Genomic DNA, 26,044 nt, shown 5'->3' on the forward strand with positions numbered 1-26,044 from the left:
AGTTCTCCTTATACCGAACCCTGCTACACACACATTCTCAAATTGTGAAATTCTTCCACGAATTTTCTACTGATACGCAATCTGTGGCACGTCGGACAAACCGCAACCATACGAGTTTTTACATTTGACGCCAATGTGGTGAAAATGTGCAGATTCGAACCCGGGACCTCACGCTTACAAGACCGAGAGAGCTAAGCGAGCCGCTTACGCCTCTTAACACTGATCCCGCTTAAGTTCGTTACAATACCTTAGGTTACCTTAGGTGGTTTACCACCGCAGGTCTTTTGGACCTCTGTAGTGGCCTCTTCTTCGTCATCGCTATTTAATAGTCTCGGTGTTTTGCCTCCGGTTATTTCATTATAGTCACAGTTATGATCGTACACCATTGGGTGGTTTATCCAATATTTATCTAGGCGTCTTTTAAAAGTATCCGTGTTCTTGGATGTGACGACAGCACTTGGTAAATTATTCCATATGTTTACAATGCGATTGGAGAAAAAGTTCTTGCGAATGTCGCGTGCACACCTTTGTTTTAAAAGTTTTAATGGATGACCTCTATTTGTATTTGTGTTCAAAGTAAAAATTCCAACTGTTGTTCTTTTGTCATAGATATTGTTCAAGATCTTGTATGTTTCAATCATATCCCCTCGTAGTCTGCGAAATTTCAAAGTGGGTAGTTTAATCAATTTAAGTCTTTCCTCGTATGATTTATCCTTAAGTTTGGGTAACATTTTGGTTGCTCTACGTTGGACGTTTTCAATGCTATCAATGTCTTTAATTTTTGATGGACTCCATACACTGCTGGCATATTCCAGATGTGGTCTTACAATGGACTTGAATAATAATCTGAAGCTTCTAAAATCTAGAAATTTAAATGAACGTCTTATTAATCCCATCATTTTGTTGGCTTTATTTACTTGGTTTTGTATGTGTTCATCAAATTTTAATTTTGAGTTTATTGTTACACCAACATCTTTTTCATTTTCAACTCTTTCTAGAGAAACGAGGCCTCCTTCATACTTGGTCATAGTATATGATCTTATTTCTGGGGGTTTTGTTGAAATTTGTAGTATTTTGCACTTGTCTGGGTGAAACTTTAACAGCCATTTGTTGCTCCATTCAAAAAGTTTATTCAAATCATCTTGGAGAATTAACTGATCATTTTTAGTCGAAATCTCACGGTATATTTTTGTATCGTCCGCAAACATAAGAACACTAGAGTTCACACATTTTGGTAAGTCATTTATGAACACCACAAATAGGATCGGTCCTAGTACGGAACCCTGAGGAATGCCGCTGGTGACAACGTGCCATTGTGAGTAGCTCCCATAGACTTGTACCCTTTGTTTACGATCGGTTAAGAAGTTCTGTACCCATTTACATGTTTGTTTGCTGATGCCATATTTTTCCAATTTGTATATTAATCTTTTGTGTGGGACCTTATCGAATGCTTTCATGAAATCTGTGTAAATTGTATCAATTTCGCCTCCTTGATCTAGTATACTAGTCCAGTGGTCCATAACCCTGAGTAACTGTAGGTTGGTTGATCGGGCTCCAATAAATCCAAACTGCTTATCACTGAATAAATCATTAGAGTTCATATGATCAACTATCCGTTTACGAATTAATTTTTCCATCAGTTTGCAGATTACGCTAGTGAGACTGACTGGTCTATAGTTCGAGGCTTATTTTTTATCTCCCTTTTTGAATAATGCTGTAATTTGTCCAATTTTCCATTCATTAGGCACAATACCCGACTTAAAAGAGCTGTTGAATATATGGCACATAGGTATTTGGATTATGTCTGACAGTTTTGACAAAACAATTGGGTGAACTTGGTCTGGACCTGGAGACTTAGATGTGTCGAGTTCGTTTAATAGGGTTTTCACTTCCTCTGGTTTAAATTCATCGTCACTTGACAGACTCTCAAAGTTAATGTTCTCCATTTTATCAAAGTACAATGACGAACAGATATTTTAGAATTGAGCTATGAATGTGGAGTGGTTTACCATGCAATGAAATAGTTCATGTTAACCTCTTTGCTTTTCGGTATATTGTTATCGTTTCAATACTTACAGACTTTCCTCCCTTGCAATGAAACGCTGAGGTTTTCCAGAACTTTTTGAAAGACTTGTTCTTTCTTTTATAAAAAAAAGTCTTTAGATGTAAGTGTGTCGTACTCGCAGATATACTTACTTACTGCATTTTTAATTATTATTTTTGTATGACATTTAAGTCTAACTCGATAAGGAATGATATTTTAAACACATATTTTCGTGACAAAGTTTCATCACGAGAACCCATTTGGCCATTGACATTGCTTTAAAGTTTAAGTGAAATAAATGTTAAACATGCTTTACCTAAAGATCTGACTTTAAAAACATAACTAGAATGAAGCTAACAAATAAGTGTAGAACCACTCTTTTTCAACTAAAACAATAAACTAACAAAATTTTGAAGTAGTGGACCTTTGGTCAGGCAAGGCTAAATCACTTTGGCCAAACAAAAATGTGTTTAACATTTCTTTTAAAACAATTAATCAAGAAATTTTCATTTGGGCTGTCAAGGTCCTTTCCTTTAATAACCTTTGTTGTGAATCACTAGGGCCACCATGAAACTGAGATGTTTTTATCCGACACTTTCAAGCAAGAATGTTGCATCTTACATTAGTTGCAATAATACAACTCCCAGCTATTGACCCTCTGGGTCCCATGGAGTTGCATTTGATTACACGTTTATTCATGTAAAGATGTCGCCCAGAATCTAGGCGGGGCTAAGGGTTCCCGCTGTCGATCGCCATTGGCGCCAATGGCGACAAAATAAATATTCTGGCGACTAAATTTCGCAAAATGTGATTTTTCGAAAAAACGCATTTTTTCTGCTTAATTTTTCCTTTAAATGACATAAGACGCTCTGTTTACCAGTTGCTTCTCGGCAGTCGTTATGCAATTGATTTCTGTAATGTAAGCGACACTGCTGAAATCAATGGAGCATGCGACTGTCGCAAAGTGGCATGCAATGGTTAAAATTGCGATTATTTGGGGTGTTGTTACAAGGGTATCCGGAGAAGTGCCCCCCCGGAGAACTGCCCCCCGGAGAACTGCCCCCTTATTTTAAAGGTGGCGGAGAGGTGCCCCCCCATCAAATCGGTAGGGGCGGAGAACTGCCCCCCTGTCAGAATTTAGTAGGCGGATATCTGCCCCCCCATCAAATCTGAAGGGGCGGAGAACTGCCCCCCGGTGTCATATTAGTTATTAGTTACGTAGTGAAAACAATACTTACGGGTAATTTTACGTTATCGCCGACCACATTTTATCCGGTAACAATTTAATTTCAGTACAAGTATATTACCATTTATCGAACTGAATAACACAAATTGTCTAGAGGCATGTGATAATACTGTTTAAGGCCCTTGGTACGCATCTGCACCACTCACTATACATGAATGCCTTGTAAAAGTCGTGTTTTAATAAGAGCGCGAAACATAGTCGAGATCCACACAGGAAACGCGTGCGTGTTAATACTGGCAATGTGTTGCAACTAAATATAGACGTGCAACTCGGTACTTATGGAGGAAAAGTTACATCGGAATTAATTTACATTATAAAGATAGTATTGACCCATGGAAAAAAAGTTAATTGACATATAAAAAAGTAAATTAATAGGCAAGGCAAAGGCAATAATTTAGCTGACTTGAAGAAAAAAGTGAAGTGAAGTTGAATTTATAAGCAATTTATTTATGTTGTTTAGTTAATTCATGTCTTCTAGCACCTTATCCGTCGGTAGCATCGCCAGACCGTCGAGTCGTCCGCAGTTTGCATTTTGAGCAGATCATGTCGACATGCCAAACAAACAAAATCGGTAACAGTTGCTTTAATTAGCAGCTAATAAGGCAGGCAGAGAACTTGTTACCGTTAACGATAAGTACCGCGATCTTTTAATTGGTAGACTGGACCGACCTTAATTGTTAAGAACTTGTTAGCTTTGAATAAAGCCGCATACGGGTTTATTATATTGAACCGTCCAAATCCGTAATTGGCGAAAACAAACAAATAAATTATTGTTTTCAGCTGGCATAAGGATGGATTAAATTGCATGCTAATTGTTTGTTTTTATTACGGGGAAAATATCAAATAATTCAGCCGCGAAAACTTTTTATTAGCAAAAAGTTATTTGTTTTACTTTGTTCACATTGACGAAAATCACGTGATTATAAAGTTGGCGACGTGACGACGTCCATGCCGAGGTAGGTATTTTATGCCGTTTTATAAATTTTATTACTTGTACAACTTTATATTACTTTTGAAATTTCACTCAATTTCCATACATAATAGCAAGAAAGTTACTGGCGTTATTGTCATTATAATACTCGCTTTATATATCACCGCTATTTCTTTAATTAGGGGGCACTTCTCCGGGTCATCAATTCTGACAGGGGGGCAGTTCTCCGCCCCTTATTAATCAGCAGGGGGGCAGTTCTCCGCCCTATACAAAAACAGTGAGGGGGCAGTTCTCCGCCCAGTGAAAAATCTTTGGGGGGGCAGTTCTCCGGGGGGGCACTTCTCCTAGAGCCTGTTACAAGTTATCTTAATTGGTCGGCAGTTTTATTGCTTCAGAGATAGGGCAACATTGAAATATACCGACTTTGCGCTTAAATGTGAAGTGTTTGTCACACTGTGTCGAAGCCGATTCAAGACCATTACATTGACAACCATCACAATCAAAAAGGTAAGTATCGATTGTTTTTAGAAAAATCGGTGTAATTATAGAAAATAATTAAACATTTTTCATGTATTCGTTATATTTAAACGGTGACATATTTCTTTTTTACTCGTCAAAATGGCAAGTTCAGAGTTTATAACCACTTTTAGAAAGTGAACATAAGATTCTGGTAATTTTGAGAATCATTAAAAAAAATGCAAACATTTCCCCGCTCACAGTCACCAGCTAACAAACAAAAACAAAAAAGACAGTTGTTAATCAGAACTTCATTTCCTTCAATATGATTTCCAACACACAATCTATGCTTTGTGAACTCTTTATATCCTCAAAACTAATCAATTAATCCACTACCGGATGTACTGATTTATAAAAGATAAACATAGTAAGCACATGAAAATCAATTTGACATTTGATATACACAAATGCTTATTTTATTTGACTGTTGTGTTACGGGCTCTATGTAGAAGGTCATATGCTAGCACACATTTATATTATTTATATACTACACATGACTTGATTATAATTAGTATTATATTAATATTATATTTCCCTTTTTAGCTCATCTATTTTTTGAAAAAAAATTATGAGCTATTGTCATCACCTTGGCGTCGGCGTTGGCGTTGGCGTTGGCGTCGGCGTCCGGTTAAGTTTTGCGTTTAGGTCCACTTTTCTCAGAAAGTATCAATGCTATTGCATTCAAACTTGGTACACTTACTTACTATCATGAGGGGACTAGGCAGGCAAAGTTAGATAACTCTGGCGTGCATTTTGACAGAATTATGTGCCCTTTTTATACTTAAAAAATTGCAAATTTTGGTTAAGTTTTGCGTTTAGTTCCACTTTTCTCAGTAAGTATCAATGCTATTGCATTCAAACTTGGTACACTTACTTACTATCATGAGGGGACTGGGCAGGCAAAGTTAGATAACTCTGGCATGCATTTTGACAGAATTATGTGCCCTTTTTATACTTAGAAAATTGACAATTTTGGTTAAGTTTTGTGTTTAGGTCCATTTTATTAGCTCATCTATTTTTTGAAAAAAAATTATGAGCTATTGTCATCACCTTGGCGTCGGCGTCGGCGTCGGCGTTGGCGTTGGCGTCGGCGTCCGGTTAAGTTTTGCGTTTAGGTCCACTTTTCTCAGAAAGTATCAATGCTATTGCATTCAAACTTGGTACACTTACTTACTATCATGAGGGGACTAGGCAGGCAAAGTTAGATAACTCTGGCGTGCATTTTGACAGAATTATGTGCCCTTTTTATACTTAAAAAATGGAAAATTTTGGTTAAGTTTTGCGTTTAGTTCCACTTTTCTCAGTAAGTATCAATGCTATTGCATTCAAACTTGGTACACTTACTTACTATCATGAGGGGACTGGGCAGGCAAAGTTAGATAACTCTGGCATGCATTTTGACAGAATTATGTGCCCTTTTTATACTTAGAAAATTGACAATTTTGGTTAAGTTTTGTGTTTAGGTCCATTTTATTCCTTAAGCATCAAAGCTATTGCTTTTTTATACTTGCAACACTTACTAACTATCATAAGGGGACTGTGCAGGCAAAGTAATGTAACTCTGACTGGCATTTTGACAGAATTATGTGCCCTTTTTATACTTAGAAAATCAAAAATATGATTAAGTTTTGTGTTTAGGTCCACTTTATTCCTACAGTATCAAAGCTATTGCTTTCATACTTGCAAGATTTATGAACTATCATAAGGGGACGGTGCAGGCAAAGTTATGTAACTCTGACTGGCATTTGGACGGAATTATGGGCCCTTTATACTTAGAAAATTGAAAATTTGGTTAAGATTTATGTTTTGGTCACTTTACCCCTAAAGTATCATAGATACTGCTTTCATACTTGGAACACTCACAAACTATCATAAGGGTACAGTAAAAGGACAAGTTGCATAACTCTGGTTGTCATTGTTACGGAATTATGGCCCTTTTTTGACTTAGTAACTTTTAATATATGGTTAAATTTGTGTTTCGATCCACTCGAAGTATCAAGGCTATTGCTTTCAAACTTCAAATACTTACATGCTATCATGAGGTTACTGTACCTGGCAACTTGAATTTTACTTTGACCTTTGAATGACCTTGACTCTCAAGGTCAAATTATTAAATTTGCTAAAATTGCCATAACTTCTTTATTTATGATTAGATTTGATTGATACTTTGATGAAACTACTCTTACCTGACATACCACTATAGGACTTCACCCAAACCATCCCCCGTGCCCTCCCCCCCCCCCTCCCCCCCTCACCCCCCCCCAATTTTTTTTAATTTTTTTTTTTTTTTTTTTTTAAAGATCATCTCACAAATGACCACCACACACCCTCACACTATACCCCCCCCCCAACCCCCCCCACCCACCCCACCCCCAAATTTTTTTTTTTGATTTTTTTTGATTTTTTTTTTTTTTTTTTTTAAGATCATCTCACAAATTATCACCACACTCCCTCACACTATACCACCCCCCCCCCCCCCGATTTTTTTTTTTTTTTTTTTTTTTTTTTTCGCTTTTTGGAAGATATGTAATAAATGTCCACAACCCCACACTATACAAACCCCTCTTCACTCCACTCCTCCCTCCTTTGTGATTGAAAATGAGAGTCCCTTCACCTTTAAAAAGAAAATAGATGAGCGGTCTGCACCCGCAAGGCGGTGCTCTTGTTCCTTAAGCATCAAAGCTATTGCTTTCATACTTGCAACACTTACTAACTATCATAAGGGGGACTGTGCAGGCAAAGTAATGTAACTCTGACTGGCATTTGACAGAATTATGTGCCCTTTTTATACTTAGAAAATTGAAAATTTGATTAAGTTTTGTGTTTAGGTCCACTTTATTCCTACAGTATCAAAGCTATTGCTTTCATACTTGCAAGATTTATGAACTATCATAAGGGGACGGTGCAGGCAAAGTTATGTAACTCTGACTGGCATTTGGACGGAATTATGGGCCCTTTATACTTAGAAAATTGAAAATTTGGTTAAGATTTATGTTTTGGTCACTTTACCCCTAAAGTATCATAGATATTGCTTTCATACTTGGAACACTCACAAACTATCATAAGGGTACAGTAAAAGGACAAGTTGCATAACTCTGGTTGTCATTGTTACGGAATTATGGCCCTTTTTTGACTTAGTAACTTTTAATATATGGTTAAATTTTGTGTTTCGATCCACTCGAAGTATCAAGGCTATTGCTTTCAAACTTCAAATACTTACATGCTATCATGAGGTTACTGTACCTGGCAACTTGAATTTTACTTTGACCTTTGAATGACCTTGACTCTCAAGGTCAAATTATTAAATTTTGCTAAAATTGCCATAACTTCTTTATTTATGATTAGATTTGATTGATACGTTGATGAAACTACTCTTACCTGACAATACCACAATAGACTTCACCCAAACCATCCCCCGTGCCCTCCCCCCCCTCCCCCCCCTCCCCCCCCCCCTAATTTTTTTTTTTTTTTTTTTTTTTATAAGATCATCTCACAAATGACCACCACACCCTCACAACTATACCACCCACCACCACCCCACCCCCCAACCCCCCCCCCCAAATTTTTTTTTTGATTTTTTTTTTTTTTTTTTTTTTTTTTTTTTAAGATCATCTCACAAAATTATCACCACACCCCCCCCTACACCCCCCCCCCCCCCCCCCCCCCCCCCCCCCCCCCCCCCCCCCCCCCCCCCCCCCCCCCCCCCCCCCCCCCCCCCCCGATTTCTTTTTTTTTTTTTATTGTTTTTTTTTTTTTTTCGCTTTTTTGGAAGATATGTAATAAATGTCCACAACCCCACACTATACAACACCCTCTTCACTCCACTCCTCCCTCCTTTGTGATTGAAAATGAGAGTCCCTTCACCTTTAAAAGAAAATAGATGAGCGGTCTGCACCCGCAAGGCGGTGCTCTTGTTTGTATTTTCAGATTACCAGAAAGCTGCTTAAGCACCCAAACTGTGGCAACATATTCAGGCTGCCACGAAGGTGTCAATCAACAAGACTTACAACTGATTGAATGTGCCTTTATTCAATGAACAATGTTTAATGTGTTGTTATTATTCATAATATGGTTAATAAATCAATTCCTTTAACATACTGTAAAATGCTCAGTTTTTGTTTGTATTATAACAACATGATCTTAATTGCCCAAATGTAGCCACAGTGTGGCGACAACTTTTTTAATTTGGCGAAAGTAAGTGGCGACAACTGTTTAATCTGATATATTAGCAACATAAACTCTTTTCTGGCATAAATAAACACAGATTGATCGTAAATATATTCATAATGCGCAAATTAAAACAACTTACTTGATATGGTATGCTCGCATAATATTGATATTTATCCAAAGTTTCAAACGCGTCAACGGTTCATTTAAATGTGAATGTTTTTGCAATGGACAAAGCCGAGTGTTCTGACAAATTTCCGAATTTGAAAACACGCTATAGACTATCTCCGGAATCCTAGGCGAGATAGATCTCGTGTCTAATCAACCAATCGTAATATTTGAACATCCTAAAGATAGATCGAATCGTCAATTCAAAACTTCGGCTTTCGGTTTCATAACAGATTTTATATAAAGTTTTTGCTTTGAGTATTTCTCCACAAATCACTCGCAAATTGATGTCGGTGATAACAGGTATTGTGTTTGTAACGCTGTATTAGGTTGATTGAATTCGATTTCATAGTCATACCTGATAAATTATTTTTTGACATTAAAAAATCGGTTAACAAGAAGAACTCTGAGCTGTATGTATGTACTTATAAAAGCTCAAGAGCATTCAAGAAGAACTACATCTTACATGGTCATTTATCATTTGATTGCCATATTTCTTGCACTCTTAATAGGCAAAGTGTTTATTTAACCGTTGTGGGTCATTTTGATCGTGAAAGTCATGTTGTTTTGACCACAATAAGGGAATTAGTCTTGTTTGTTTTTACTAACAAGCGTTTTTCATATATTGTTTACTAATACACAACTTATTGAGCTTGATGGGAATTGAAATAAATATTGAGCTACTAGTATATTAAAAACATATGTTTGGTTTTGAAACCTTCAATATGAGGTCCCATTTTGGAAAAATATATCCTTTTTTTGAATTTGAAATTAGTACCTATAACTGCCATAACTTTGAAAAAAACAAACACTGATGCATATTAATTTAACCAACCTTTCCTTAACACAAGCTCTTCTATGCTCAGTGTCCCAGATAAGCTGCGTATCTGCATATTTCACCCAATTAAAATGTTTAAACAACACAAAGAAATTCATTATAATGCGTATTGAAAACACAACCAGTTCGACTTTAATGCAAACTATTTAAATTTGATACTGGCCTCGATCTAAAATGCTTTGCTCAATTTAGGTATTTTTTCTTTGGAGTAATTATTGAACAGCGGCGACTTTTTTATTAATTCGAAAGTAAGCAAGCGTCTGGTTGACGCAGGAGGAAAACAGTTATTCAAGTTATTCAAAAGCTTTGCGTACTGAATTTGATAGCAAAGAAAGTATCTGACCAAAATATTTATGATGTGAATGTTTTCCTAAAGCGTCTGTGCTTTCATTTTTTATCACGATGCATAATAAAAATGTCGAGGTCGAAAGTTGTCCGTGATTGTGCGCCTAAATATCAGTATATCACAAATTTTTTCAACCAAGAAGGAAAAAGCCAATATGCGCCGAATCCGTGTTATTAATTTTGTTAAAAACTTTGTATACAGCATTTGAAAATAGCGCGTTGACATCCAAAAACATGATGGAAAGTCCGTGACTAAAAACATCTGTCAAAAGTGGAAAAAGTAGTAGCCCTTGTAAGAAATTGTTGACGTTAATGGGACAGAAAAAAAATGATTGAAATGTGCACACTGCCTAAGGGTGTCATGATTGAGTTAACAATTATTTTTTTAAGTGTAATTTTAAAGACATCTGTCCATTAAAGTTAATCAAGACAGTTTACAATTTATTGAATAAATACAAATGAGGGGTTTAACAGAAGAAAAGTAGCAATTATTTTGAGGTATGAATTTTTATAACTTATTTCACCCTATTCCAAGACTGAAATCACCCTATTCTTCAAAATCAATGGGTGAAAACCCTATCTCCCAAAAAAAGATCTGATATGATGTATGCTGATATATTTCAGGGATGCCTTGCGTTCAGAAGCATTTTCTCGCCTGAAGCCCTTCTGTGTTCAGCTAACCCGCGAACACACTCGGGAAAATATTGCAAAGCTTTTCACTGCGCTGCAGTCTGTGGACATTGTATACCTTCAAGACCTTCAGGAATATGTCATCTTTCCATTAAGAATTATTCTTAAACATCCAAAGAAAAGGTATCGATTTGTTGTCCTGCAAAATTGTATACCTCTTACTCATATTGCTATGTATAAATACATGAATAAATGTGTTTTTAAGTGTTCAAATTTTATTCATTAAAGTTCCATGCTTAAGTTATTTCATTTCTTCATATTGTTCACAACCATGCCTATTGCAGTTCTCAGGACCTCTATCTGGACCTTTACGCATGCATGGAATATGTGTTGGGTCACACAAAGGTCACGAGATGGGACTTGTTTCATGACATCTTCCACACGGCCACCACCATGCTGTCCTGCCCGACAGACCAGAGCAAAGGTGAATATCTACTATTGCTTCACACATCTTTGTCAGAAAAATTATTGTGTAGAATAATTTTACAAAGATAGCGAACCCCTAAGTATGAACATTTTGTTCTTAGCTACAATATCTTTCAAAGCTAGACTTAAATTCATCTTTGAATTTATTGTTACATTTTTACTCCAATAAAACAAAAACACGAATGACCGGGTTTTATGCTACGAAGACTCTTTGTAAAAGGAACGCAATATGAATTTGTTGTTCATATATGGCCATATTGTTTAGTTTATAAAGTTATTTGCAAATACATATGTGCATATTAATCCACTGTATCAATCACTAAATACATGCAGATGTTCTTGGATATATTTATCCAATAATCCAATATAATAATGGGTCTTATTTTAAAAATATAAATCTGGCCTGCATTCACAATTTATGTGTTTAAAACTTTTATGGACACAACTGTAGGTCTTTCTTGACAAGGGTATATTATCAATCAATTATGAGATTGGGGCTTTTCGATTGAAAATGCTCAAATCATGTAACACGATGTGCAGACATTCAGATTTAACTCTTTACCACTTAGATACATATTTTGACATGTTAGTAGTCCCGTAGAAAGTTATAGTTAATTGAAATCTTTTCTTTCTAGATTAAAGTTTTAAAGGCTTCATTTCCAACATAGATACTGATGAGCAGCAAACAGCATAAAACCTGAACAGACTGCGAGTTATTCACAGGCTGTTCTGGTTTTATGCTGTTTGCACACAGCAATTTTCACTTTGCCTCTGAGTGGGAAAGGGTTTATTTAAACAACCAATCGACAAGTGCATTTGTATGAAAGATTGAATGCATTGTTGTTATTTTAGTGGCCCATCTGAGCGAGGAGTTGAAGATAGCTATCATACAGACCCTGAGGACGTTGGTGAAGAACGCTGAGTGCAGGTACTATGTTTGAGTCGTGCTCTGTGAAAAGTGGCTTTAATGCATGTGCGTTAAGTGTCGTCCCAGATTAGCCTGTGCAGTCCACACAGGCTAATCAGGGACACTTTCCGCTTTTATGATATTTTTCGTTTAAAGAAAGTCTCTTCGTAGCAAAAATCAAGTTTTTGCGGAATGTGTTGTCCCTTATTAGCCTGTGCGGACTGTACAGGTTAATCTGGGACGACACTTTACGCACATGATTAAAACCCCTTTTTCACATAGCACGGCTCATATATACAGTCACAGTGGACACATTTTCCCTATAGAGCCAGATGGTATGTGAAGTAGATGTGCTATTTATAGCAAAGAACATTTTTAATGGGTTATATGGTAGTAAATCAGGCCATGTTTTGTCCTTCAGTTGTCAAGTCCACATTATATTTACGTCCATGAAACACATTTTCCTGAATCATTAGTTACATACAAAAATTCAATGCAGATAAAAGCTTATCATTTTTTGAAAAATAAATGTGTTCACAGCGTGGTGCAACAACTGTATGGGGTGATGTGCCTACCCCTTCTGGGCCACTCCGTGTCACTGCTTCTCAACATTGCTGAGATGGAGCGAGCTCGCAACCTTCGGATACTGGCCATGGAGTGCCTTCTGGACTTCAGTCAGGCGGATTCCAAGTGTGAGTGATGTATGAGTGGATTCATAGGAAAATGGGTCTTAAGCCATGGGCTGCCAGATTAGCTCCAGACCAGCCTGCGCATCCGCACAGTCTGGTCAGGAGCTACCCTGTCCACTTTTGAGACTAGGAAACCCTTGCATGACTACACAGTGGCAAGTGTGGATCCTGACCAGACTGCATGATTGGGCAGGCTGGTTTGAAGGTGCGCTGGCTGCAGATGGCTTAAGACCCCCCATTTTTGCATGACACAGCTAATATAACATTTATTGGCTGATGCTTTTTTTTGCAAAACTGTTTTAAGAAATGTAAAATGTCTGATTTTTATGTTGTATACAACACATGATCTTAATGCATTTAATCAAAGAATGCATTTGCTCACATGTCTGTCAATAATGATACAAAGTTTTACAAATTTATAAATAATTTAACACTCTTGAACATTAAGATGGAAAATTGCAGCTAAAGCAATGTTAAGAGCCATACATGTTGTCCATTAACATGAAGAAGTCTATGAAACTGGTATTATCCCCATAAAAATCAATGCTAGAAAAAACATGTAGGAAATTTAAAGTGATATTATGGGCTACTAACAGTTTATAGGTGTCTATCTCAACCGTTGTTTATTCGGTGTTTTCACTTCATATATACTTATATTTGCTAATGCAGCATCAACATACTAAAACAATATTCCGGAAAGAGAAAAATAATGCTTTTGAATATCAACCATACTTTCGTTTGACAACTGATCACACATGTACAATGTGAACCTAAATTTAGTTTTAGTGCAGATTCGTTTATACGACACAAAGACACATTTTTTGTTTTACGGATCATTTCGGCTTACAGGACTGGGTGAGTCACGTAAAATATTGAGTATAAAATATATTTTTTATAAACAACTGGTAGCAAGACGAGTTGTAGATAATTGGTAAGTAAACACATTTTAACTTACTCTTTTGACCTGCTAATTCTTTTCAGCTCAATTCAACAGTGAAAAATGCCCATAATATCACTTGAAGAACTGTAATTGTCATCACTTGTTAAAATTGAGCTCATTTGAGGCCATCCATCATTGGAGTTGATGATTATTAAATGTTTAATCACTGTTTTAAATACAATGAAATAAAATCAGCTGGGAAAACTTGACATAATACATGTGCCTAATGTGTCGTCCCTGATAAGGTTGTGCAATCTGCACAGGCTAATTGGAACACGACTTGCAGCTTTTATGGTGTATGTTTTTCAAAGGTAGTCTCATCTTAAGAACAAATCAGACGAAATGTGTCGGCTCAGATATAAGCAAGTGTAGACTTAAAAGCTGATCTGGGACGATACTTAACGGACATGAATTAAACCTGGTTTTCATATTGCAGTGAGCGCATGCATGAAGGCCGACATTGGTAACATGTATGCCTCATTTCTGCCTGGAATCTCTGTAACACTGTGCAAGATCATCACAGGGGACACCAAGCAGGGATACGCAGTCACCTCAGTAAGTGTGCATGAAGAGAACTGTTTTTAGAGCAGAAGGGGTTTCTTTGCATGTACTTTCTCTATTAAATTGTGGTGCTTGGAAAATGTACAGTTTTCAATAGACTGATCCCGGAAAAGCAAGAGTTTAGAAAAATCCACTAATCACCCCGGTACAAACAACGCTGGTCCATTATATCAACCAATGATAGCTTCCTTTAAATAATAACGGTTGATACGGTGTGTGATTTCGAAAGGATTAAAAATGGGTCATGTTTATTTGTACCAGCAGATTAGTGGGTTTTTCCAAAAAGTTGCTTTTTCCGGGATCTACCCATTAGGTGTTACTTACCCGATATCCTTATCCGCTCTATGTTTGGTGCTTCCAATGTCAATTTTATATATTAAAGGCTGGTGATTATTAATGTATAAAACTGAAAAACTATTTATAGGCAAAAAAGCAGAATGTATTTGTTTTTCACAGTATGTTTTCACAAACTTTGTCGAAAGCATTGACAGGTTGAGAGACTGGTACTGATATACATATACCTTGTTCTGTGAAAACTGGGCTTTAGGCATGTGCGTAAAGTGTCGTCCCAGGTAGCCTCTCCACAAATTCAAATCAGGAGCGTAAAGTGTCGTCCCAGGTAGCCTCTCCACAAATTCAAATCAGGAGTGTAAAGTGTCGTCCCAGGTAGCCTCTCCACAAATTCAAATCAGGAGCGTAAAGTGTCGTCCCAGGTAGCCTCTCCACAAATTCAAATCAGGAGCGTAAAGTGTCGTCCCAGGTAGCCTCTCCACAAATTCAAATCAGGAGCGTAAAGTGTCGTCCCAGGTAGCCTCTCCACAAATTCAAATCAGGAGCGTAAAGTGTCGTCCCAGGTAGCCTCTCCACAAATTCAAATCAGGAGCGTAAAGTGTCGTCCCAGGTAGCCTCTCCACAAATTCAAATCAGGAGCGTAAAGTGTCGTCCCAGGTAGCCTCTCCACTAATTCAAATCAGGAGCGTAAAGTGTCGTCCCAAATAGCCTCTCCACAAATTCAAATCAGGAGCGTTAAGTGTCGTCCCAGATAGCCTCTCCACAAATTCAAATCAGGAGCGTAAAGTGTCGTCCCAGGTAGCCTCTCCACTAATTCAAATCAGGAGCGTAAAGTGTCGTCCCAGATAGCCTCTCCACTAATTCAAATCAGGAGCGTAAAGTGTCGTCCCAGATAGCCTCTCCACTAATTCAAATCAGGAGCGTAAAGTGTCGTCCCAGGTAGCCTCTCCACAAATTCAAATCAGGAGCGTAAAGTGTCGTCCCAGGTAGCCTCTCCACAAATTCAAATCAGGAGCGTAAAGTGTCGTCCCAGATAGGCTCTCCACAAATTCAAATCAGGAGCGTAAAGTGTCGTCCCAGATAGCCTCTCCACAAATTCAAATCAGGAGCGTAAAGTGTCGTCCCAGATAGCCTCTCCACAAATTCAAATCAGGAGCGTAAAGTGTCGTCCCAGATAGCCTCTCCACAAATTCAAATCAGGAGCGTAAAGTGTCGTCCCAGATAGCCTCTCCACAAATTCAAATCAGGAGCGTAAAGTGTCGTCCCAGATAGCCTCTCCACAAATTCAAATCAGGAGCGTAAAGTGTCGTCCCAGGTAGCCTCTCCACAAATTCAAATCAGGAGCGTAAAGTGTCGTCCCAGGTAGCCTCTCCACAAATTCAAATCAGAAACAACACTCTCCACTTAGACTTTATTTTGGTTTATTAGAAGAAACTTCCTTTATATAAACAATTCCATTAAAGCGGCAAGTGTTGCCCCTGATTAGCCAGTGTGGAAACTTTAAGCGCATGCAATAAGCCTAGTTTTAGTGTTCCCAGAACACTGCGTTTATAATTGTGTTGTTTGTTGTTGACAGAAGGCCATCTACTGCTATTATATTTGTGTTGTTTGTTGTTGACAGAAGGCCATCTACGTGTGGATGCGTATAGTGAGCCTGGTGATGGATGACAGACTGCTGGAGATCTACAGAAACAAGCAGAACAGCAAGTCACAGCAACAGAGTGAGTAGTAACAGAGTTGGAAGTTGAATTAACAGAGTGAGTAGTTGTAGCAACAGCGTCAGTAGTCCTGGCTTGTCTAAATCTTTACTTTTGAAGACATTCAGGGAATGGCAGACAAGAACTTCTATGGCTCCCTTTTGTGTACCACTTCAATATTGATTACCGTAAATTCGCGAATATAATACGCACTTTTTTACCTGCCAAATTTTTCTTCAAGTAGGGGGTGCGTATAATATACGAATTTAGATCAGAACAAAAATTTTCCTGTGAAAATGTTCAACTTAATCGTTGTAATTCGCTGCGCGTAAGCCATTTTGAATTACACAATTACATCAAAGGGGGGCAACTGTGCTTACGGTAATTGTCACGGCTACACCGTATAGTACCGTACATGCTTAATAGACCAACCATCGATATTATATATATAATAATAATAATAATACTTATTATTTTATAATTATAATTATCATCTTTCTGAATATTGTCAAATGGAATTAAATGTTATAAAAAAACAGCGTCTCTGTTTCTTTCTTTTGCTGACTGCTTGACCCGGGTGTCAGCAGGTGGCCCATGTGTTATCGGTAAAGGTGCTGAGAAGGGCCATCGCTTGTCAGCGGGACCCGTGTATTGTCTCAAAATTGTCACATTGGTATCAAATTAACCATATGTTTGCGTTAATAAAACAATCAACGGTAATATAAACAATAGACAGATATTTATTATGCAACTGTCATGACAACGGCCCGATAACACATCGCGATCAATATACCGGGGTAGCATTGTGAAACAGATGTGTGATAACGCCAAATTGGTTTGCTATTTTCACAACACAAAAATATATTTTCCCCATTTTGTTGCTTACCCGACGCTTACGCTAGCAAATCTATTTCTCATGTATTTTCCTGTCAAGTCTTTGTCTAAAAGCGCGCGAAAATTAGAGTGGGTGTAAACACTGTCGAACGTAATGTGTACTGGGAATGCAATAGCTTGCCGATATGGTCAATAATTACCGGTATTGCTCTAAATGTCGTTATTGTTTAAAATAATACGTTCAAATAAACTTAATGGAGAAAATATATAAAGACATTTAACATGTGGGAGAACAGATGACAGCGATCACTTTAAACAGGAATCTTCTATCTGAAATTTTATTTTAACAAGTGTGAATACATTTTTTTCGGAAATGACAGTGTCATGGCCGATTTCGGACACTGAATTTTTTAGTGCGTATTTTACTCGGATTTTAAATTTTTACCAAAAAATTTCGACCAAAGTTGGGGGTGCGTATTAAACACGAGGGCGTATTATATTCGCGAATTTACGGTATGCTACTACCATAGTAACACTCACCCATAATAGGTGGTAAATCTGTTTGTTTTTGTTGATATCTCTCATGTAAAAAATCAATAAGGCACTGTTCCACAATCAACAAATTATGAATAAATCCCTACTGGCAACATTGAAAAGTGAAAAAAAAAAAAATGTAAGAAGCTGCTTTTCTGGCTTTCTTTATTTACATTTCATTCCGTTGCTTTGACAGGCCAGATTATTGACAATAAAACACTCTTAATTCTTATATTAATATGACTTTAAATCTTTTATAGAATATCATTTTAATGTATATCTTTTGAAAAGTGTGCATGTATTTGCAAGACAAGGCTTTGATTTTGCAGATTCAGTATCTTAAAGAGTAAAAATAGGAGATAAAGAAAAGAAGTAATTCTCTACAAGAAGTTATATCATTGGATTTCCAGGAAAAAACAAGAACATTTAATAGAGATTTTAGTGCATGTTGCAAACATATCAATGCACATAAATATTTGATATTGTAATGCATGGTGCTGCAACAATATATTGGTATATATCGCAATCCGCATATTGTATCGCGATACGATTTTCATCATACCGGTACGAAAATTTTACAAAAATTCATCCACATTTCGTCCAGAAAAGCCATCCAAAATAATAATATGTTTAATAAAAATTAATTTTTACGTAAAAATAGCATTCTAAAAAGTCTATTATACGGAGTAGCGTTGTTACATGGGAGTCCGCAAGATCTACTTTTGCAAGTCATACTGTTAAGTTTGAAATGAAGATCATGGCACTACGAAAAAACAGAAGTAATGACTTAATACAAATGTAAATTGATGTTATTATAAACAGAAGTAATAATGATAATTCTTTTCTTTAGGTAACAGCATTTTGATAAGTTAAACAACCGGCTTTTAAACATCCAGAATTCTCTTTCTGGTTATTATTCTTCTTGTCGGCTTTTATTATAAGTCTAAAAATGGTAGACGAAACGAACGCCGAGTTTGACACAATTGCACAATATTTTGATTAATGTTTGATTTGAATATCCAATGGACAAAATAACAATTCTAATCTTTCATAACAAAATGCTTTGTAAAGCCAAACAAAAAGAGTTAATTGTGTTTATAAAGCATTTTGTGAAAAAGGCTAGAATTGCCAATAGGATATAACTAGAACCTTAACAAACGATACAAAGTTTAAGTTCATGTAATTAAGTTGGTTTTGGTGATTAGCTGGCGAGCTATAATTCCTGTACAAGTTAGCAATATATTGGGATATATTGCAATACGGGTTTTTGAACTGACAATATATTGCAATACGGTTTTTGGCGTATTGTTGCAGCACTAGTAATGCACATTTCACAAAGTATTAGAAATATTTATGACAATTTTGGCCTGTGTTCAACTTGAATTAAAAATCACAAAATGATCTTGAATGAAAATGAATATTGCCATTGGACCATATGTTAAGAATTAAAGGGAATGTCAACCGCGATTGACGAAAAAAGAAAAGTTCTAAAATACTGTATTTTTTTACAATTTATAGTTTATATTGATTAAAATAACATGACTGGTATATTACATCACTTGAAAAAAGTTCATATTTTCAGTATATTTGGTAATTAAATTTTGCGATGTGAAATCGTAAGTACATTGCGAAAATAGGGGACAAACAATATGCACACTATAAAAAACGCAAGTAGATTGATCATTTTATATATATTATTTTTACAATTCACTATGCATGCACAATTGGAATTTCTGGGTTTACCACATGACGATAATGATCAATCTACTTGCCTTATTTATAGATAAAGGGACTGTCAACCACGAATGACGAGACAAGAAAAGTTCTAAAATACCATATTTTTTTACAATTGTTAGTTTATCTTGATTAAAATATCACGACTAGTGTATTACATTACTTGAAAAAAAGTTCATATTTTCAGTATATTGGATGATAAAATTTTGCGATGTGAAATCGGAAGTGTATCGCGAAAATAGGTGACATAACGAGATACACACTATAAATAACGCAAGTAGATTGATCATTTTATATATAAAATATATACAATTTACTACGCATGCACAAATTGCATTCCTGGGTTTACCACGTGACGATGATGATCAATCTACTGGCGTTATTTATAGTGAACTTGTAGTTACCTGGTAGACATACCCAGTAAAATTTCTTACCAAATATACTGAAAATATGAAAACTTGACAACTTTTTTCAAGTAATGTAATATACAAGTCGTGATATTTGAATCAATATAAACTAATAAATGTAAAAGAATCTGGTATATTACAACTTTTCTTTCTTGTCGTGGTTGACAGTCCCTTTAACTGGTATTTACCTGGTACCTGTACCCAGTAAAATTTATTACCTAATATACTGAAAATATGAATTCTTAACAACTTTTTTTAAGTAGTGTAATACACCAGTCGTGATATTTTAATCAATTTAAACTTATAATTATAAAAAAATACAGTATTTGAGAACTTTTCTTTTTTCGTCAATCACAGTTGACGATCCCTTTAACAGATTGGTATAAATAGCATCTTACTTATAAATAGTGCAAATACATGTATTCAACTTTTAACAGTACTGCCAAAAGCTATACATGCATAAGCCTTTGTGTGGATGTCAATAATAGGGACATGTATAGAAATACATAATCTGTTAGTAAATCACTAAAAAATGGTTACATTATTCTGAGCTACTCATGCAAAAATGGGTCTTATTCTATATGCACAAACTTGCCAGGAGCTAAACTGTCTTGGTCTCAATAGGGGACAATATAGCTCTAGACCAGACTGCTCAAACTGCATGAATGGCATTATACCTTTATTTGCATGACACTTCTCATCGATTGGATAACTTTCCCACATCCAGAGCATCTAAATGAACGTCTTGGTTGATTAAGGAAATGAAAGTAAAATTTATAGAAATATGAAAACCGTGAATAATTCACTGTAAATTACTTTCATAATTTATTTCTTGACTTACCCGGCGTACAGAGCAACTAGATGAGCGCCTGGCTGGGCTGGTGGTAACCCGTGACAACGGCTGGCTGGCCTCGACCAGTGACAATCTGTGCATCCTGGTGAAGCAGGTGACCAACGTGAGGAGTCACTGTAACTGGCGTGTGCGGCTGGGCCTTGTGGAGTGTGCTGAACACCTGCTGCTGCACTGTAACAGGTAGGTAGAGGACACAGTGATGTAGTGCATATGGTGTCCGCCTAGTGATTGGGAGGTCATGGGTCTGATCCCCACTGTGGGAGCTTTCTTTAGATTTCTCCCATAGACGCACAGTACTGGTTTAGTCCCAGGCAATGGACTCAAGGCACAGTACTGGTGTAGTCCCAGGCAATGGACTCAAGGCACAGTACTGGTGTAGTCCCAGGCAATGGACTCAAGGCAAAGTACTGGTTTAGTCCCAGGCAATGGACTCAAGGCACAGTACTGGTGTAGTCCCAGGCAATGGACTCAAGGCAAAGTACTGGTTTAGTCCCAGGCAATGGACTCAAGGCACAGTACTGGTGTAGTCCCAGGCAATGGACTCAAGGCAAAGTACTGGTTTAGTCCCAGGCAATGGACTCAAGGCAAAGTACTGGTTTAGTCCCAGGCAATGGACTCAAGGCAAAGTACTGGTTTAGTCCCAGGCAATGGACTTGAGAGAGTTTGAAATAAGCCTTAGACTTTCTATGCAATCAAGCTAAAGTAAATAGGTTTAAACTAACAGGTATGTACACATGACAATGGGTTTCTACTGTTGGTGCCTCACTCTTGTAGGTACACAGACTGCAGGGTTTGTCTACTGTTGGTGCCTCACTCTTGTAGGTACACAGACTGCAGGATTTGTCTACTGTTGGTGCCTCACTCTTGTAGGTACACAGAATGCAGGGTTTGTCTACTGTTGGTGCCTCACTCTTGTAGGTACACAGACTGCAGGGTTTGTCTACTGTTGGTGCCTCTCTCTAGTAGGTACACAGACTGCAGGGTTTGTGTACTGTTGATGCCTCACTCTTGTAGGTTCACAGACTGCAGGGGTTGTCTACTGTTGGTGCCTCACTCTTGTAGGTACACAGACTGCAGGGTTTGTCTACTGTTAGACCTCACTCTTGTAGGTACACAGACTGCAGGGTTTGTCTACTGTTGGTGCCTCACTCTTGTAGGTACACAGACTGCAGGATTTGTCTACTGTTGGTGCCTCTCTCTTGTAGGTACACAGACTGCAGGGTTTGTCTACTGTTGGTGCCTCACTCTTGTAGGTACACAGGCTGCAGGGTTTGTCTACTGTTGGTGCCTCACTCTTGTAGGTACACAGACTGCAGGGTTTGTCTACTGTTTGTGCCTCACTCTTGTAGGTACACAGACTGCAGGGTTTGTCTACTGTTTGTGCCTCACTCTTGTAGGTACACAGACTACAGGGTTTGTCTACTGTTGGTGCCTCACTCTTGTAGGTATACAGACTGCAGGGTTTGTCTACTGTTGGTGCCTCACTCTTGTAGGTACACAGACTGCAGGGTTTGTCTACTGTTGGTGCCTCACTCTTGTAGGTACACAGACTGCAGGATTTGTCTACTGTTGGTGCCTCACTCTTGTAGGTACACAGACTGCAGGGTTTGTCTACTGTTGGTGCCTCACTCTTGTAGGTACACAGACTGCAGTGTTTGTCTACTGTTGGTGCCTCACTCTTGTAGGTACACAGACTGCAGTATTTGTCTACTGTTGGTGCCTCACTCTTGTAGGTACACAGACTGCAGTATTTGTCTACTGTTGGTGCCTCACTCTTGTAGGTACACAGACTGCAGGGTTTGTCTACTGTTGGTGCCCCACTCTTGTAGGTACACAGACTGCAGGGTTTGTCTACTGTTGGTGCCTCACTCTTGTAGGTACACAGACTGCAGTATTTGTCTACTGTTGGTGCCTCACTCTTGTAGGTACACAGACTGCAGGGTTTGTCTACTGTTGGTGCCTCACTCTTGTAGATACACAGACTGCAGGGTTTGTCTACTGTTGGTGCCTCACTCTTGTAGGTACACAGACTGCAGGGTTTGTCTACTGTTGGTGCCTCACTCTTGTAGGTACACAGACTGCAGGGTTTGTCTACTGTTGGTGCCTCACTCTTGTAGGTACACAGACTGCAGGGTTTGTCTACTGTTGGTGCCTCACTCTTGTAGGTACACAGACTGCAGGATTTGTCTACTGTTGGTGCCTCACTCTTGTAGGTACACAGACTGCAGGGTTTGTCTACTGTTGGTGCCTCACTCTTGTAGGTACACAGACTGCAGGGTTTGTCTACTGTTGGTGCCTCACTCTTGTAGGTACACAAACTGCAGGGTTTGTCTACTGTTGGTGCCTCACTCTTGTAGGTACACAGACTGCAAGATTTGTCTACTGTTGGTGCCTCACTCTTGTAAGTACACAGACTGCAGGGTTTGTCTACTGTTGGTGCCTCACTCTTGTAGGTACACAGACTGCAGGGTTTGTCCACTGTTGGTGCCTCACTCTTGTAGGTACACAGACTGCAGGGTTTGTCTACTGTTGGTGCCTCACTCTTGTAGGTACACAGACTGCAGGATTTGTCTACTGTTGGTGCCTCACTCTTGTAGGTACACAGACTGCAGGGTTTGTCTACTGTTGGTGCCTCACTCTTGTAGGTACACAGACTGCAGGGTTTGTCTACTGTTGGTGCCTCACTCTTGTAGGTACACAGACTGCAGGGTTTGTCTACTGTTGGTGCCTCACTCTTGTAGGTACACAGACTGCAGGGTTTGTCTACTGTTGATGCCTCACTCTTGTAGGTACACAGACTGCAGGATTTGTCTACTGTTGGTGCCTCACTCTTGTAGGTACACAGACTGCAGGGTTTGTCTACTGTTGATGGCCTTAGTTGCAATTTGCTACTGATAAGCCTCACTCTGGAAAAACAGGGCTTAATGCATCTGCTTGAAGTGTTGTGTGTTAGGTTATCTGGGACAACAGTTTTGCCTTGAAAGGATTTTTCTTAAGAGGAGATTTCCTTAAAACAAAAGTACAATAAGAATGGAAAGAGTTTTCTCTGATTAGCCTGAGCAGCCTGCGCAGGTTTATCTAGAACGTTTCTTTGCGCACGCGCATTTACCACTTAGATATGTATTTTGATACATTTGTAGTCCTTTAGAAAGTTGCATTCAATTAAATACCTTAATTACTAAATTTTAAGTTTTAAAGGCTTCATTTGCACAACTAATATACTGATGAGCAGCAAACAGCGTAAAACCTGAACAGACTGCGAGTAACTCGCAGGCTGTTCTGGTTTTATGCTGGTTGCAAAAAAGCCATTTTCTTTTTGCTTTTTATGGGGGAAAGGGTTAAGCTCTGTTTGCTCCAATTTACAAAAGCTGGCACTGTTGATTACTAAAACCAAACACCCTGAATGTACTAATCTGTGGAATTCTTAATCACTTGAAACCAATTAGAAATAGAAATAAAGCTTTTATCCCCTTACCCTAGTTAGATATAGTACTTTTGCCCTTCAACGCAATTCGATGCGGTAGTTCATCAGTTAATCCCAATAAAATAAAATATTTAACCCCAATAAGAAACAGGAGTTAAGTACTTAACCTTACCTTAAATAGATAATTTGTGAAGCTCTTAACCCCAATTAGATACAGTAGTATAGCAAATAAACCCAAAGAGATACATTATTTAACAACTTAGCCCCATTAATTACACTAGTTTAGCACTTAAACCAAATCAGATACTGTAGTTACGAACTAAACCCTTAGAAGATACAACAACAACATTTATCATTACTTTGTAAAGGACTACAAATGGGTTAAAATATGTGTTTAAGTGGTCAAAGGTTACACACTCAGTTAGATACCATAGTTTGGGATTCACCAGAACCCTTAACCCATTTATGCTTAGTGGACTCTCCCACCCTTCTAAATTGGATCAATTTATTTCCAAAATTAGGGATGTCTAGTATATTTATTTCTATATTTAAAATATTTCCTACAGAAATTCTTAAAGCAAACAGCACAGACCCAGATGAGACGCCACATCATGCAGCGTCTCATCTGGGTATACGCTGTTTGCCAAGGCTATTTTTCTAGACGCTAGGCATAAATGGGTTAACTGTTAAAGTTCCTGGAGATCCTTGTCTCCTGGATAAGTGACAAGTACCTCAAGGTTGCCCAGAGCAGCAGGAAAGGGCTTAGCTCTTGAATCGCGTTGTGGGTAAATGGTCTTGATGCATGTGGTTAACCCTTTACCACTTAGATACATATTTTCAAGCATTTATAGTCCCTTAGAAAGACATTTTTAATTTAAGACCTTTCTTACTAGATTTAAGTTTTTAAGACTTCATCTCCAAATCTTAGATACTGATGAGCAGCAAACAGCATAAAACCTGAACAGACTGCGAGTTGATGGCAGACTGTTCTGGTTTTTATTCTGTTTGCACATAGCTATTTTCACTTTGCTTGTAAGTGGGAAAGGGTTAAAGTGTTGTCCCCATCCGCATTGGCTATTCAGGGATTGAAACTTTACGCCTAAACAGTTGTTAGACACTGAACCCTGTTACAATGCATTTGTTGAGGACTAAGCCCCTATTTGATACAGTAGTTTGGCATGGACCTCCTCAAAGGTTCAGTACTTTACCACTAACCCCTCTAGAGGTAAAGATTCAATCATCACTATTGTAGCATTCTATAAATCACCCCATCAGACATCAATTACTGGTTCTACCTAGGAAATGGACAAGCGAGTCTATCAATAAGTCTGAGGCTTTTGATACATTTGAGCTTAAGATAAATAGTTTTAATTTAAACTGAACCTTCCTCCCCATGCCTCTCTCTAGTTCCATGGAGGCTTGTGTGCCCAACTTCCTGGAGATCCTGGTTTCCCTAATCAGTAATGAGTACCCCAAGGTCGCAGAGGGCAGCAAACAATGGCTCAGCTCTTGAGTCGTAAAGTTTCATCCTAAATAAGCCTGTGCAGTCTGCACAAGCTAATCTGGGACAATACTTTGTGTTTGTAACGTAACAGCCCCGTTATTGTTTATTCATATAACATAAATATTATGTTGTATAATATAACCAGGGATCATATTTTCCTGCAACATCAATCGGTCTGGATTAATATGGGGAAAAAGTGTCCGAAAATTTTCATCCGAAATCATGACAAATTACGTTAAAATATATACTATTGATTTTGCCTTCATGAAGGTGGTATAATCAATGTATAAGTTTAATT

At 37.9% G+C, this 26,044-nt stretch overlaps 1 protein-coding gene across 1 annotated transcript in view; it reads left to right on the forward strand.

The window, feature by feature from the left end:
* The first annotated feature begins 2,078 nt into the window (after positions 1-2,078).
* Positions 2,079-26,044, forward strand: part of LOC127881166 (TELO2-interacting protein 1 homolog) — an 86,034-nt gene continuing 62,068 nt past the window's right edge. The window contains exons 1-8 of the mRNA XM_052428848.1: positions 2,079-2,165; positions 10,880-11,068; positions 11,230-11,369; positions 12,224-12,299; positions 12,819-12,970; positions 14,344-14,462; positions 16,381-16,480; positions 20,818-20,998. Coding sequence (XP_052284808.1) covers positions 2,164-2,165; positions 10,880-11,068; positions 11,230-11,369; positions 12,224-12,299; positions 12,819-12,970; positions 14,344-14,462; positions 16,381-16,480; positions 20,818-20,998 — 959 coding nt within the window. The 5' untranslated portion in view covers positions 2,079-2,163. The remainder of the gene's footprint in view (positions 2,166-10,879; positions 11,069-11,229; positions 11,370-12,223; positions 12,300-12,818; positions 12,971-14,343; positions 14,463-16,380; positions 16,481-20,817; positions 20,999-26,044) is intronic.

This window comes from Dreissena polymorpha, chromosome 5 (assembly GCF_020536995.1).
Source record: "Dreissena polymorpha isolate Duluth1 chromosome 5, UMN_Dpol_1.0, whole genome shotgun sequence".
In the NCBI taxonomy this organism is placed as follows: domain Eukaryota; kingdom Metazoa; phylum Mollusca; class Bivalvia; order Myida; family Dreissenidae; genus Dreissena; species Dreissena polymorpha.